The sequence below is a fragment of the Poecilia mexicana genome, unplaced genomic scaffold, assembly GCF_051168715.1.
Source record: "Poecilia mexicana isolate PSO_F unplaced genomic scaffold, ASM5116871v1 scaffold_2, whole genome shotgun sequence".
NCBI lineage: Eukaryota > Metazoa > Chordata > Actinopteri > Cyprinodontiformes > Poeciliidae > Poecilia > Poecilia mexicana.
The window spans coordinates 21,859,749-21,872,950 of record NW_028263371.1 but is presented as its reverse complement, the minus strand read 5'-3'; the positions used below and the strand labels follow the sequence as shown (position 1 = coordinate 21,872,950).

Here is a 13,202-nt window from a genome sequence, read left to right as displayed (position 1 = left end):
TGTTGCCTCTGCTGAACTGACAACTCCACTGACGGTCGGACTTCTTAATGCGCAGGCATGGTACTCACTGCATGTATGCTATCCGGACAGGTAATCTAATAGAACAACGGCTCTCAGCAACACTCCAGTGCTATCTAATAAGTAAAGAGATGAGCAGATTAATCGTACTGTTCCTGAATGTCACATCACTATATTGCAGACTTTTGGACACAGCATTGTCCCATATATGCGTCAAGTCAGTCAACACCTCCGTACAATAATTCAGCGCAGTGAGTGACAACTTTTTTTCATCACAAATAACATGTCTCTGTACAGCTAGCTTTGCTAACATCACATCATCGGAGCTTACCTTTCTTTGAGCTACTTTTCTAAGTGACGAAAAAAGTTAGACGTTGTCTCCACCGTCTGTGAAAGTGAAGCGTTGCTGAGTTAGCTGTGGCTATCGGATTTCTTATGATTTATGCAGCGCTATTCCATTACTGACGATTAGACAGACATCTTCTGCCGCTCAGAGAAAACAACTGCGCATGTCTCAGAGCGCCGCGTGCGAGTGAAAGGTGGGGAGGGGAGGGGAGTAACAGAAACATGTTATTGGTTGAATTTTAATTGGTGCTTTTGCATCCAATGAAAACAAAGATATTAACAAATAAACTAGATAATGTGCTGTACGTTTAGTGATATTTTCACAGTTGCGGTCTCGACTGGTCTTGAAATAAAATGCCGAGTCCTCAGCGCCCGAGACTGAGACAAGACCGAGACCAAAGGCGGTCGAGTCCGAGACGAGACCGAGACCATCAAAAAATGGTCTCAAGACCGGTCTCGAGACCAAGACCGATCTCGAGTCTAAAACATGCAGAGCAGGGGGGCGGTGAGGACCAGGGTTGAGAAACACTGGTTTAGACTATAAGTGGATTCATTCTCTTTCGTTTTCTCTGTTCTGTATGTAATGAAGTTTTGGAATGCGCTCCTGAACCCATACGCGCTCAAAAGCCTCCGGTCCATAACTCTTCAACACGCTGTCAGCTCCCGGTCAGAAAGATGCATTTAGTTCAGTGTTCATGAGATGATTTTCAGAAATGATTTTTTATTGATTTATTTTAGTTGCCTCTGCAATGAACTCTTTATGTAAAGTCTATCATGTCCTCCCGTGTGCACCAGTCAAGGGTGTTAATTATAACCTGTCAAATGATTGACGGACTTTAAATTTTCCCGTCGTTTAAAAAAATAACAGGTCAAATATGGAAAATATTCCGTTAACGCGACCTCTGGATGTTTGAATGGCTGAAATAGTCCAAAGGATGAAGAAAGTAGTTGAAGACCAAAAAACATCCAGAAGCAACTTCTAGACAGAAGAAGAAACAGGAGGAGGACAATAGTGCTGAATCAGCATTCACACAGTGAAAACATCTGGACTCACCGAGCCTTTCTGCAGTTCCTCACAGCTGGAACCAGTCTCAGTCGTCCATCTGATGATGTGTTGTACTTCTCCAGGTCCAACTCATCCAGAACCTCCTCTGACATCTGCAGCATGAAGGCCAGAGCTGAACAGTCAGTCACCGAGAGCTCTTTCTGTGAATACAGCAGCCGTTGGATCTCCTGATAAAATGAGACGTTGTTCATCTCCACTAGACAGTAGAAGATGTTGATGCTTCTGTCAGGAGAGATTTTATCCTCGTTCATCTCCTTCAGGTTGGTGATGATTCTCTGGATGGTTTCTGGACTCTTCTCTGTCTGACCCATCAGGCCTCCTAAGAGTCTCTGGTTGGACTCCACAATGAGACCATGAAGGAAGCGGACAAACAGGTCCAGGTGGCCATTTTCACTGCTGAGGGATTTATACATGACTTTCTTCATGAACTCATCTAGAGATGTTTCATTGTATTCTTCTCCCAGGAACGTCTTGATCACCTCTGACCTCCTGCTGGTGAAGCAGTGGAGCATGTAGACTGCAGCCAGAAACTCCTGGATGCTCAAATGAACAAAGCAGTAGACTGGTTTCTGGAAGATCACACTCTCTCTTTTGAAGATCTCTGTACAAACTCCTGAGTACACTGAGGCCTCTGTGACATCCAGACCACACTGCTCCAGGTCTTCTTGGTAGAACATGATGTTTCCTTTCTCCAGATGTTCAAACGCCAGCCTCCCCAGATTCAGAAGAACTTCCCTCTCAGCCTCCATCAGATCCTGTGGACTTGTCTCATGTCCTCCATGGTACTTGTTCTTCTTCCTCTTTGTCTGGACCAGCAGGAAGTGTGAGTACATGTCAGTCATGGTCTTGGGCAGCTCTCCTCTCTGCTCTGAGGTCAACATGTTCTCCAGAACCGTAGCAGTGATCCAGCAGAAGACTGGGATTCCACACATGATGTGGAGAGTTTTTGATTTCTTGATGTGGGAGATGATTCTGCTGGACAGTTCTTCATCACTGAACCTCCTCCTGAAGTACTCCTCCTTCTGGGTATTGGTGAAGCCTCGTACTTCTGTTACCCTGGAAACACATGAAGGAGGGATCTGATTGGCTGCTGCAGGTCTGGTAGTTATCCAGATGAGAGCCGAGCGAAGCAACTTCCCCTTGATGAGGTTTGTCAGCAGAAGGTTGACTGATGACTTCTGAGTGACGTCAGAAACCAGCTGACTGTTGTTGAAGTCCAGTGAAAGCTTGCTTTCATCCAGGCCATCAAAGATGAAGAGCAGTTTGCATTTAGCCAGCTGCTTTGCTGGGAGCGTCTGGAGTGTTGGATGGAAAACATGGAGCAGTGAGAGAAGACTGTGCTGCTTATCTCTGATCAAGTTCAGCTCCCTGAACGAAAGCAGAACCACCACACTGACTTCTTGGTTCTCCAGGCCCTCGGCCCAGTCCAGAGTGAACTTCTGCACTGAGAATGTTTTTCCAACACCAGCAATGCCGTTGGTCAGAACCACTCTGATGGCTCCATGTTGGTCAGGGAAGGCTTTAAAGATGTCATGGCACCTGATTGCAGAGTCATGGAGGTTCTTTGAAGCTCTCTCCAGCTGCTTCACCTCATGCTGGGTGTTAACATCTTCACTCTGTCCCTCTGTGATGAAGAGATCAGTGTAGATCCTGTTGAGGAGGGTTCTACTTCCTGTTTCATCACTTCCTTCAGTCACACTTTCACATCTCCTCCACAGACTGATCTTATGTTTCTGTATGACCTCCTGCAGACCAACATCTGTTGAAAAACAGAATAAAGGAGTAAAAAAAATATGCGTTTATGATAAAGTTGGAACAAAACCATCTGGAACATTAGGAGGTTTTATCATTGTAAGGTTTCCGACTTCACAGAATGTGATGCTAAACAATTAGCTCCATCCTTAGAAACATTATTCTATTGTCAGACAGAAACACAGACATTAAATGCAGCCCTTTAGACATTTTCCAGATTGGACGCTGCATTCTGAAGCCAACTTCAACTTCATTTTGGTTTTCCAGCTCCAATTTTCCAGCAGAACCTTACAGGCCTGGTGTAATAACCATTAAACGAAGAACATAAGTCTTTCTCTGAAAAGTCAGAATAATCATATCAGCAACTGGGTAATTTGGTAACCCATAACTTTTGCCACCTCTCTCTTATTTATTGTTTTACAGCTCCAATTTTCCAGCAGAACCTTACAGGCCTGGTGTAATAACCATTAAACGAAGAACATAAGTCTTTCTCTGAAAAGTCAGAATAATCATATCAGCAACTGGGTAATTTGGTAACCCATAACTTTTGCCACCTCTCTCTTATTTATTGTTTTATTATACCCTTTATTTATGCTATGCTAAACTTAACATTGATATCAACCAGTACCTGATTGATGCTCTCCTACATTTTTAAACCCAAATATAGCAACATGACATTGCTGACACTTGATGATTTTTAAATGTTTTTTTCTAAACTGCATTGATCTATTTATTGTCTATTTTTCACTTGTTATATAATTTTTATGTCCATTTTTCTGAACCAGCTCAAATTAAATGAGGACTGTTAACCAGAGTTACCAACACATTTACACCAGCTGGAAAAAAAATCACTTAGTTGAAATAACAGATCACAGAAAGACTTTTAAAACCTTGAATTTCAAAATCTCAACTAAAGACGTGGATCTGGTTCAACACAGATGATAGGAGGAAGCTCTGATTAGAGATTTTCAGGCTCACTTGAAGCACAGTTGCGCCTCTCCATCCATCCAGGAAGATTTTTCTTCCATCCATTCATCCATCGTGTATAACTTCTTATCTTTGCAGGGTCGTGGAGGATCTGCTGTTCAGCAGTAATCGGGCGAGAGCTGGAGTTCACCCTGGACAAGTAAAGACATTTCTTCATCAGTGAAATAGTTCACTAACAACAGGCTTCAGTCCTACTGAAGATGAAGATGTTCATGAAGATCCACCACAAACTAAGGACCAAAAACTGGGTCAGAACAGAACCTCAGAACATTGATGATCTCTGATTTGAAGTACTTCATTGTGTTATATCTGGTATCATGATTGATCTTCCTTTTGTTGTATTTGTTCATCTGAATCTGTTCTGGGACAATAATCATTATTTGTTCTGAGGCAGAGTAGAAAACTGATCCATCAGAGGCTGAAAGAAACAGAAACTGACTCTGATCTGGATTCCAGTGAAGAAAGTTGGATCCTTGTTTAATGGTGGAACACCAGTAAACACGACTCAGCCCCAGTTTGATCTGATCTCTTTATAAAGAGCCTTACACTGTGGCAGAGCATTATGTGGACATGCTAGCAGAGCCAACAACAAGTTATGTAAAGTTCACGTCTTTTATTAGTCGTATAAAGTTGGGTCGACTAAATCTGACTTTATGATGATCCTTTGGACTTTGGTTTTGTTCACTTTGTAGTTTTATTGTCCTGATTTATTGTTTGCAGTTGTACTCTTTAGTTATAGTCCATCTTTATTGAACTCAGTTCTTGTTTTATTCAGGTGGTCTGGTTCAAATCAAATTTTATTTGTATAGCACCTTTCAGCAACAGGCATTTCAAAGTGCTTTACATCAAAAAAGACAAAAGTACAAGATCATACAACACACAGTCAACAAAATTACATTTTGTCGTCACTACACATTAGATTATTGATGTTAGGAGTTGACTTTTTCTGTGTGTTTATTTAAGTTTCTGTGTTCTATGGAATCTCTGTGTTTTCCCATCTACTCCTTCATTAGTTCCACCTGTTTCTAGCTTCCCCTGATTGTCTCCCTATGTATTTAAACCCGCCTGTGTTCCTTGTTCTTTGTCGGGTCCTCGTCTTGGCATCTGGTCGTGTCTCCTGTCAAGTCTGCCGTCAGTTATTTGATTGTTACCAGTTGCTACCAGTTTTAAGCCTTAGCCTTCTGCTCATCCTGTGCTGCCTACATTGTATTATTGTGTTTGTTTCATCATTAAATTCATCATTTCATTCTCAACAAACTGGGTCCACCGCGTTTCCCTCACCACCTCCAACCGCAAATCATGACAATTGATTCATGATTATGTTTCAAAAGCATCTCTAAACAGCTGGGTTTTTAGTCTAGATTTAAAGGTACTCAGTGTTTCAGCTGTTTGGAAGTTTTATGGCAGTTTGTTCCAGATTTGTGGTGCATAGAAGCTGAATGCTGCTTCTCCATGTTTGGTTCTGGTTCTAGGGATGCAGAGCAGAACTAGAAGATCTGAGGGGTCTGAAAGGTTGATACAACAACAGCAGATCTTTAATGTGGTTTGGTGCTAAGCCGTTCAGTGATTTATAAACTAACAGTATTTCAAAGTGTATTCTCTGAGCTACAGGGAGCCAGTGTAGGGACTTTAGAAATGAAGCTAATAGCGAAAATTCAACCTGGAAGACTCCATCCCCTCCGTTCGTCCATCGGCGTCATGCTCATCTCCGACCTCAGCGCTGGACCTCACCTGGCGTGTCCAATCATCAATCAAGCTCAGCATTAAAGGATCCACACCCAAGTCGTCGGCCGCTTCCCAGCTGTGTTCAACCCACCACCTCCCCTTCTCCACCCACATCCTTCGGCTCTCCAGGATGGCACCCTTTCCAGACCTCCACCACCAGTGTCGGGCCCCGGGGGAGAGCATCCCTAATCGGTTATCGGGATGTTCATCGAGTTCACATCAAATCTCAGCTCAGATCAGCTGCCGGGGCCCGAGCGCCAAAGAACTGTTATTCATTGCTGTCATTAAATCTTTTAATTGTTCCTTTTTCTTCGTCTGAGTCTTTCCAGATTGAACTGGTGTTATGTGCTCTATCTTCCTGGTTTTAGTGAGAACACAAACAGCAGTGTTCCGGATTAGCTGCAGCTGCCTGATTTTTTTTTTTTAGGCAGGCCTGTGAAGACGCTGTTGCAGTAATCAATGCAACTGAAGATAAGTGCATGGATGAGTTTCTCTAGATCTTGCTGAGACATCAGTCCTCTAATCCTGGAAATGTTCTTCAGGTGATAGAAGGCAGACTTTAACTGTCTTTATGTGATTCTGAAGGTTCAGATCACATAAACCTGAACTTTTAGGATTTTGGGCCTCATCGTTGGTTTTTAATTGTGATAACTGAAGCTGTGCATTGATTCTTGATCGCTCCTCTTTAGGTCCAAAATAATGACTTGAGTTTTTTTCTATTCAACTGAAAAAAGTTTTGTCTCATCCACACATTTATCTGTTCTAAGCATCTGTTCAGTGATTGGATGGGTTCAGAGTCACCTGGTCACATTGTAATGAAGAGCAGCGTATCATCCCTAGTGAAAAAAGGTACTTTAGTATATTTCAGATATACTTACATTTGTGAAAGTATATTTTAAGTATTCTAAGTGTTAAGTGTACAACTTATAAATATACACGAAATATACTAAAGTATGCTTGTACCAATTTTGACATAACTTTAAACATATTTAAATATAATGGTACTAAAATACACTTTTAAGAAATATATTAAATAAAAGAATACTTTTAGTGAACAAAATATATATTTGCCAAAGTGCAAATATACACTAGCTCAAATGCACATTTAAAAGATATTTTAAATATGTTTAAAATATATTTAAAATATATTTTGTGTATAGTTTAAAATATATGCTCAAAATTGAACTTTTTAAAATTCACTTAACGCTTACTTTAAATTATTAATTTCAGTATGTTTTAAATTACATCTCAGTGTATACTTTAGGCTAATAAAGTATGCCTTTTAGGTACCTTAATAGTCTTTTACTATTGTTAAAATGGCAAAGAATTAAAAAAAAAATCTTTGCCATTTTAAGTGTGGATTTAAGGAGACAAACTACCTTAAAATATTTCCATCCATGATCTGAACACGCTGATCTTTGCTTGTTTAACAAATAATGTATTCATACCTCAATATATCAAACATTGACAGTTCTACGACAAAAACATTTGTCCTCAACACTAAATGTAGCAGGTATCTTCAGTTTTACATCTCTCCGAATATGATCTGTTGTTTTCAGTTTTTTTTCTTTTTAACTAAAACACGGAAGCTGTCTTTACACAATCCATTTTCAGATATGATGCAAGATCTGTTAGTGAACGGCATTGGCTTCAGTTCACACTCCAGACCAGATGGTGGCGGTATTGCACACTTTCAGTTTTTTTTTTTTTTTGAAAAGCACTATAAAAAGAAAAGAAGAAGCCGTGAGCCAGAGAAGATAACAAATTTGCCATTTTTACTCACAGAATATTGTCTTAAAAATAGAGAGAGCCTTGATAATTGTTAGTAGTTTTGGTAAATTCAAGCTGGTGACGTCCTAGACCGAGTTAGACGACAACACAACTGGACAACAACCGGATGGAAATGAAATGTGGGTCGCGAAAGGAACCGAAGGGACGATCCCTGGAGACACTGAGGAGAAGGTGTGGAGGGTCCGCTGGATCCATATTGTTAGTTGTCTTTTCTTTTCTTTCTCTTTGCGAACCTTGCTTTTACTTTTGGTCTGGTCCTTTTGTTATGAATTATGGTTTGTGGTTGGTGAGGACGACGCAGTAAACCCAGGTTATGGTGAAAATGATGGTTTAATAATGGTAACAAGGATAACAGAAGTCCAGGCAGCACAGGTGAGCAAATGGTAAGTAGCCCTGACAATGGTAGCAACTGGAAAACTCATACGACTGGACAGCAAAGACACGGCATACGACTAATGACAAGGACCCGATGGGGAAACACAGACACAAGTAGGATTAAATACACAAAGGCTAATCAGGAAACATGAGACACGGTTGGGAACAATTAGGGCAAACGAGACGACACAGGAACTAAGTTCACTAGAAAACACAGAAACCTGAATCCTTACGTTATTTAGTGAATTCAGTCAGTTATGTTTTTTTAGGTTTTCATCCACAGTTGGTTCTGGTCTCCTAAAGCCCAGTTTATGTCTCTATTTAACTAAAATGGTTTAAATTATATTTTTGTCTCTGCATCAGTTTCTAATCAGATATCAAAGTTAAGCCTAGTTGGTCTCTGTAGAGTCACATCCATCAGTTAGAAACTTGTTTCTTACTCTGGTTCTGATGGTCCAGGTTCATTACTGAAGTCTGGAGGTTCAGGTTTGGACCGGTCACTCCTCATGGAGGGACAGCTGGATCCTGGAGGTTCTGCTCTCCCTCTGTGGTTCTGACCTCTGAAATACAAACATGTTGTTATTCAGATCAATCAGTGAGAAACTCTGAGATAAAAACCAGAGAAGAAGATCTGAACACAAACTGCTGCAGGTCTGAAGCTCCAGAGTGAAACATTCAGACTGATCTGTTGGGTCAAAGTCAACATTTTCTCCAGAACTGGTTCTACTGGTCTGGGTCACAGTAGAACCTGAAGGACAACAGGCTCATGTCTCAGTTTGATGGAGCTGATCAGATCATATTTCTATGAATTATTCCACAAAGTTCTTCTATAATATCCACTACTAGAACTCCAAAACCCAGAATGCACTGCACAGCGTCACATTGCTGCCATCTAGTGGTAGAAGGTGGAGAGCAGAAGATCTGGTCCCTGATATTAGAACAAAAGCTGTTCTCCTGGGGCCTCGTGCATAAAAGACTACACAGTTTTCACATTAAAACTTCGAGTGCGGAAAAATTTAGAAAAATGCGACGCACAAAAAAAAATCAGATGCATAAAGCCGTGCGCACGCACGTGGCCGCACACCTTTCCTTTATAAATCCTAATTTGCAGGAAATGGAGCGGAGCTGCTGGTCTGCAATGTCGCAACTCACAAATGCATATGTAAATTAGTATAAATACCCAGATGTCTGCCACCACGTGGGGCAATAACCATAGCAACGTCCTTGTTTGAAGCATTTTAAGTATTTATAATAATAATAATTATATATATATATTTTTTTATAAGGTGCTTTGAGGGCACATAATGTCACCTCACAGAAATAAAAATACATTTTAAAGAAAAAAAAATCCAAATTAAAAAAATAAAGAGATCCTATGAATGCCTGCTTGAACAGCACAGCTTTCAGCCGGGATTTAAAGACAGACAGAGAGTCAGAGGGTCCTTTGAGTGGGAATGTCGATGTTTATTCTAAATTAGCGGTTCTTAACGTGGGCGTTACCGCCCCCGGGAGGCGTTCAGAGGACGGCAGCGGGGGCTGGCGGAAATCTTTTACAAAAGGGGGGCGCTGGGATGCCTTTCAGTGACGTTTGGTCGAAGGTAAACTTTACACCTTAAATGTGCAAGAATACCAGTTTAGACTTTGAGCAACTTGGTAAAACTGTATTGTGTAACATTAAAACATGCTTGGCTGCAACTGTAGCAGGAGCGCGGAGCTGCGCCAAAAGCTAACAGACACTGAATAGAAGAAGAGATGCCATCGATACAGTTGCAGCCAAGCATGTTTTAATGTTACACAATACAGTTTTACCAAGTTGCTCAAAGTCTAAACTGGTATTCTTGCGCATATAAGGTGTAAAGTTTACCTTCAGTTAGCTTCACCGCATCAGTTCAGCGTTACACCGGCTGATGACGTTGCTGTGATTCACTTTGTCTGGTGTCTGATTTTCAAATATCTTATGTTTTATTGAGGATTTTTGTACAGATGTTTTGGCAGTTCTGTGATCATGTCAAAGCTGCAACTTATATTAAAAAGTGTTTTATTTCCGTCTGGATGCTGCCCGCTTCCATGGAAGGACAACAGAAAATTGCTCTTATAAACATGTAATGGAAACTAAATGGAAATGAATGAAGAACAAAATGAAAGAATAAACTAAGAAACTAAAGTAAATATAGAGGAATGAACTGGTATGGCAAGACCTTTAGAGCAATAATTAATACAGAGGACTATATGGCAAGAATAAACAGACACTATTTCCAGATAAAAGGTAAAATAATATTGTTGAAGTGCCATGGGTTTGTTGAGACCATATCTAGTACTGAGAATAAATATATCTTACAGACCATAACAGTAAATAACTGATCACTTATTTATGTTTTTAATTAGATTTGATATACTTATTTCTTCAATATTATTTTTCATGTCAGTGCTAATGTCATGGTGGTGTTCAGTGACTCCATGACACTTTCAATTTGACTCATTAAGAACCAGATTTGTTCTTTGTAACTATTAATCTATAAATCAATAGACAGGTCTATATAAAGATATAATCCATGTTCCTGTCTCATATTTCTATGGCATTAAAAGGACGTGGAACTTTTGTTTTTCCACTGAAATTTTATGGATGATGCTCTGATGTCTCATTCTCCTGAAGGCAGCACAGAGCTGCACCACCAGAAATTGACAAACACTGAAGAGAAGAAGAGTTATGATTAATGTAGTTACAGTTCTATCCATGTTTTAATGCTGCAGAGCTCAGTCGTTTTGCAAATAGATCAAAATTTAAACTGGCATGTTGAACATCTTCTATCTGCTCATTTTGTGGAATATTTAACAACTAGAAAATGACAAGGAACAAGAATATGTTTTCCACTCTGATTGGCTGCTGTTAGGCCTACCAATTTTAAGTTGAATGTTCATTGCATTTTTTGTAAACACCTGTGAAAATAATTTCTATTCCCATGGCTTTTTTGTTCTCTGGGAAATTATTTTTGATGATAAATACAGAAACAAGCATAAAAATCAAAACATCTACAACAGTGATTGTAATATTAATAATAATAAAATAATAGTCAGTGCAAAGTAACCTACAAATTTTTTGGTGGGGGGCAGAGAGGGACCTGGATAAGGGCTAGGGAGGCGCTGGCACAAAAAAGGTTGAGAAACACTGGTTTAAATAGTAAAATCATGTGTATAAGTTGTACATTTGCAGAATAAAGATCCTTTATGTCCATAAGGCACATTCACAAACCAGGCGGCTCGACTGAAGGATGACTGCAGCTGGACCGGTACCACATGGCTCCTTCTTTAAGTTTTGCTCAGAGCTCCAGGATGATCAGTCTGGGTTAATCTAAACACTAATAAACCATCATCAGCATTTTCCAGCAGATCAATATGATCAATCGCTCCCTCTGAATCCTTCCATTGGCGACGTTCTCCATCAGAGCCAAAGCTCCACAATTACGCGGCTCACCTTTGAGCAGCTACTTATATACGTGTGATTTCATACACACCTTGATCACCTTAAAAATAATCAAACCTGCTGATTATTTTTAATCAGCAGGTTTGAGTTAATCTGCTGATCCATCCCTGTTTTCTTCTTTTAGTGAGAATGAAATTACCCTGCAGATCCATTTTATGTGTTAAATCTTTATGAGACAAAAACTGAGGAGAAGTACTATTTACATTCTATTGAGGTTTTCACATCCTTTTATTTTTACTTTTGTGTGAGTATTAGCTTATTGTCTGTGGATAAATGCGGTTCAGTTTCATCGTTTACGTTTAAGCAATAAAATATTAAAATCATGAAAAACATCGGGTTTGGTGCTTCTTGGTCTAAATAACATTGAATCTAGTCAGATTTCAGTGCATTTAGGTGAGTTTTGACGCTTTGTGGTTTGATATTGTCCACAGAAAAAGTTTGCATGGCTGCCACACATTTTCACGCCAGCGAAAAAGTGTGCGTAGTGTGCCATATTTTATGCACAAGTCGACATGTATAAAAATTAACTTTGCGTCAAAGTTTGCGTAAATACGTACACTTTTTCGCTGCCATGAAAATGTGTGGCAGCCACGCAAACTTTTCCTGTGGACAATATCAAACCATAAAGCGTCAAAACTCACATAAATACACTGAAATCTGACGACATTCAGTTATTTAGACCAAGAAGCATCAAACCCCCGATGTTTTTTATGATTTTAATATTTTATTGCTTAAACGTAAACGATTAAACTGAACTGCATTTATCCTCAGACAATAACCTAACACGCACATAAAATAAAGAAAATAAAATAAAAGGATGTGAAAACTTCATTCGAATGTAAATAGTACTTTTCTTCAGTTTTCTCTTCTGATGATGATGGTTTATTAGCGTTTAGATTAACCCAGACTGATCATCCTGGAGCTCTGATCAGAACTTAAACAAGGAGCCAAGCGGTACCGGTCCAGCTGCAGTCATCCTTCAGTCAAACCGCCTGCTTTGTGAATGCGCTTTTATGGACAGAAGCATCTTTATTCTGTAAATGTACAATTTATACACATGATTCTATTTAGAATAAATGTCCACATTCCCACTCCAAGACTCTCTGTCTGTCTTTAAATCCCGGCTGAACGCTCTATTGTTCTAACAGGCATTTGCACAATCTTTTTATTTATTTATTTTTATTATTTGGATTTTTTTTTTCTTTAAAATGTATTATATTTATTTTTGTGAGGTGACATTATGTGTCCTGAAAGCACCTTTTAAATAAAATATAGTTATTATTATAAATACTTATACTGCTACAAACAAGGAAGTTGCCATGGTTACTGCTTCACGTGGTGGCAGACTTCTGGGTATTTATACTAATTTACATTAACATCTATTTATGGAGGCGACATTGCAGAACAACAGCTGCTCTATTTCCTGCAAATTAGGATTTATAAAGGAAAGGTGTGCAGCCACGTGCGTGCGCATGGCTTTTTGCATCCCTTTTTTTTTTTGCGCCGCACTTTTCTAAATTTTTCCGTACTCCAAGTTTTAGTGTGAAAACTGCGCAGTCTTTTATGCATGAGGCCCCTGATCTGAGCAGCTGATGTGGGTCATTAAAGACCAGAACCCAAGAACCGACCAGGAAGCAGAACCTCAGAACCAGAAGACCAGCC

At 39.7% G+C, this 13,202-nt stretch overlaps 1 protein-coding gene across 1 annotated transcript in view; it reads right to left on the bottom strand.

Moving 5' to 3' along the window:
* Window positions 1-1,413: 1,413 nt before the first annotated feature.
* The window catches only part of LOC148160602 (NLR family CARD domain-containing protein 3-like), a 30,446-nt gene continuing 18,657 nt past the window's right edge, over window positions 1,414-13,202 (bottom strand). The window contains exons 4-6 of the mRNA XM_088003810.1: window positions 8,500-8,619; window positions 4,160-4,299; window positions 1,414-3,188 (exon numbers count right to left, since the gene is read on the bottom strand). Of these exons, the coding sequence (XP_087859936.1) occupies window positions 1,414-3,188; window positions 4,160-4,299; window positions 8,500-8,619 (2,035 nt within the window). The remainder of the gene's footprint in view (window positions 3,189-4,159; window positions 4,300-8,499; window positions 8,620-13,202) is intronic.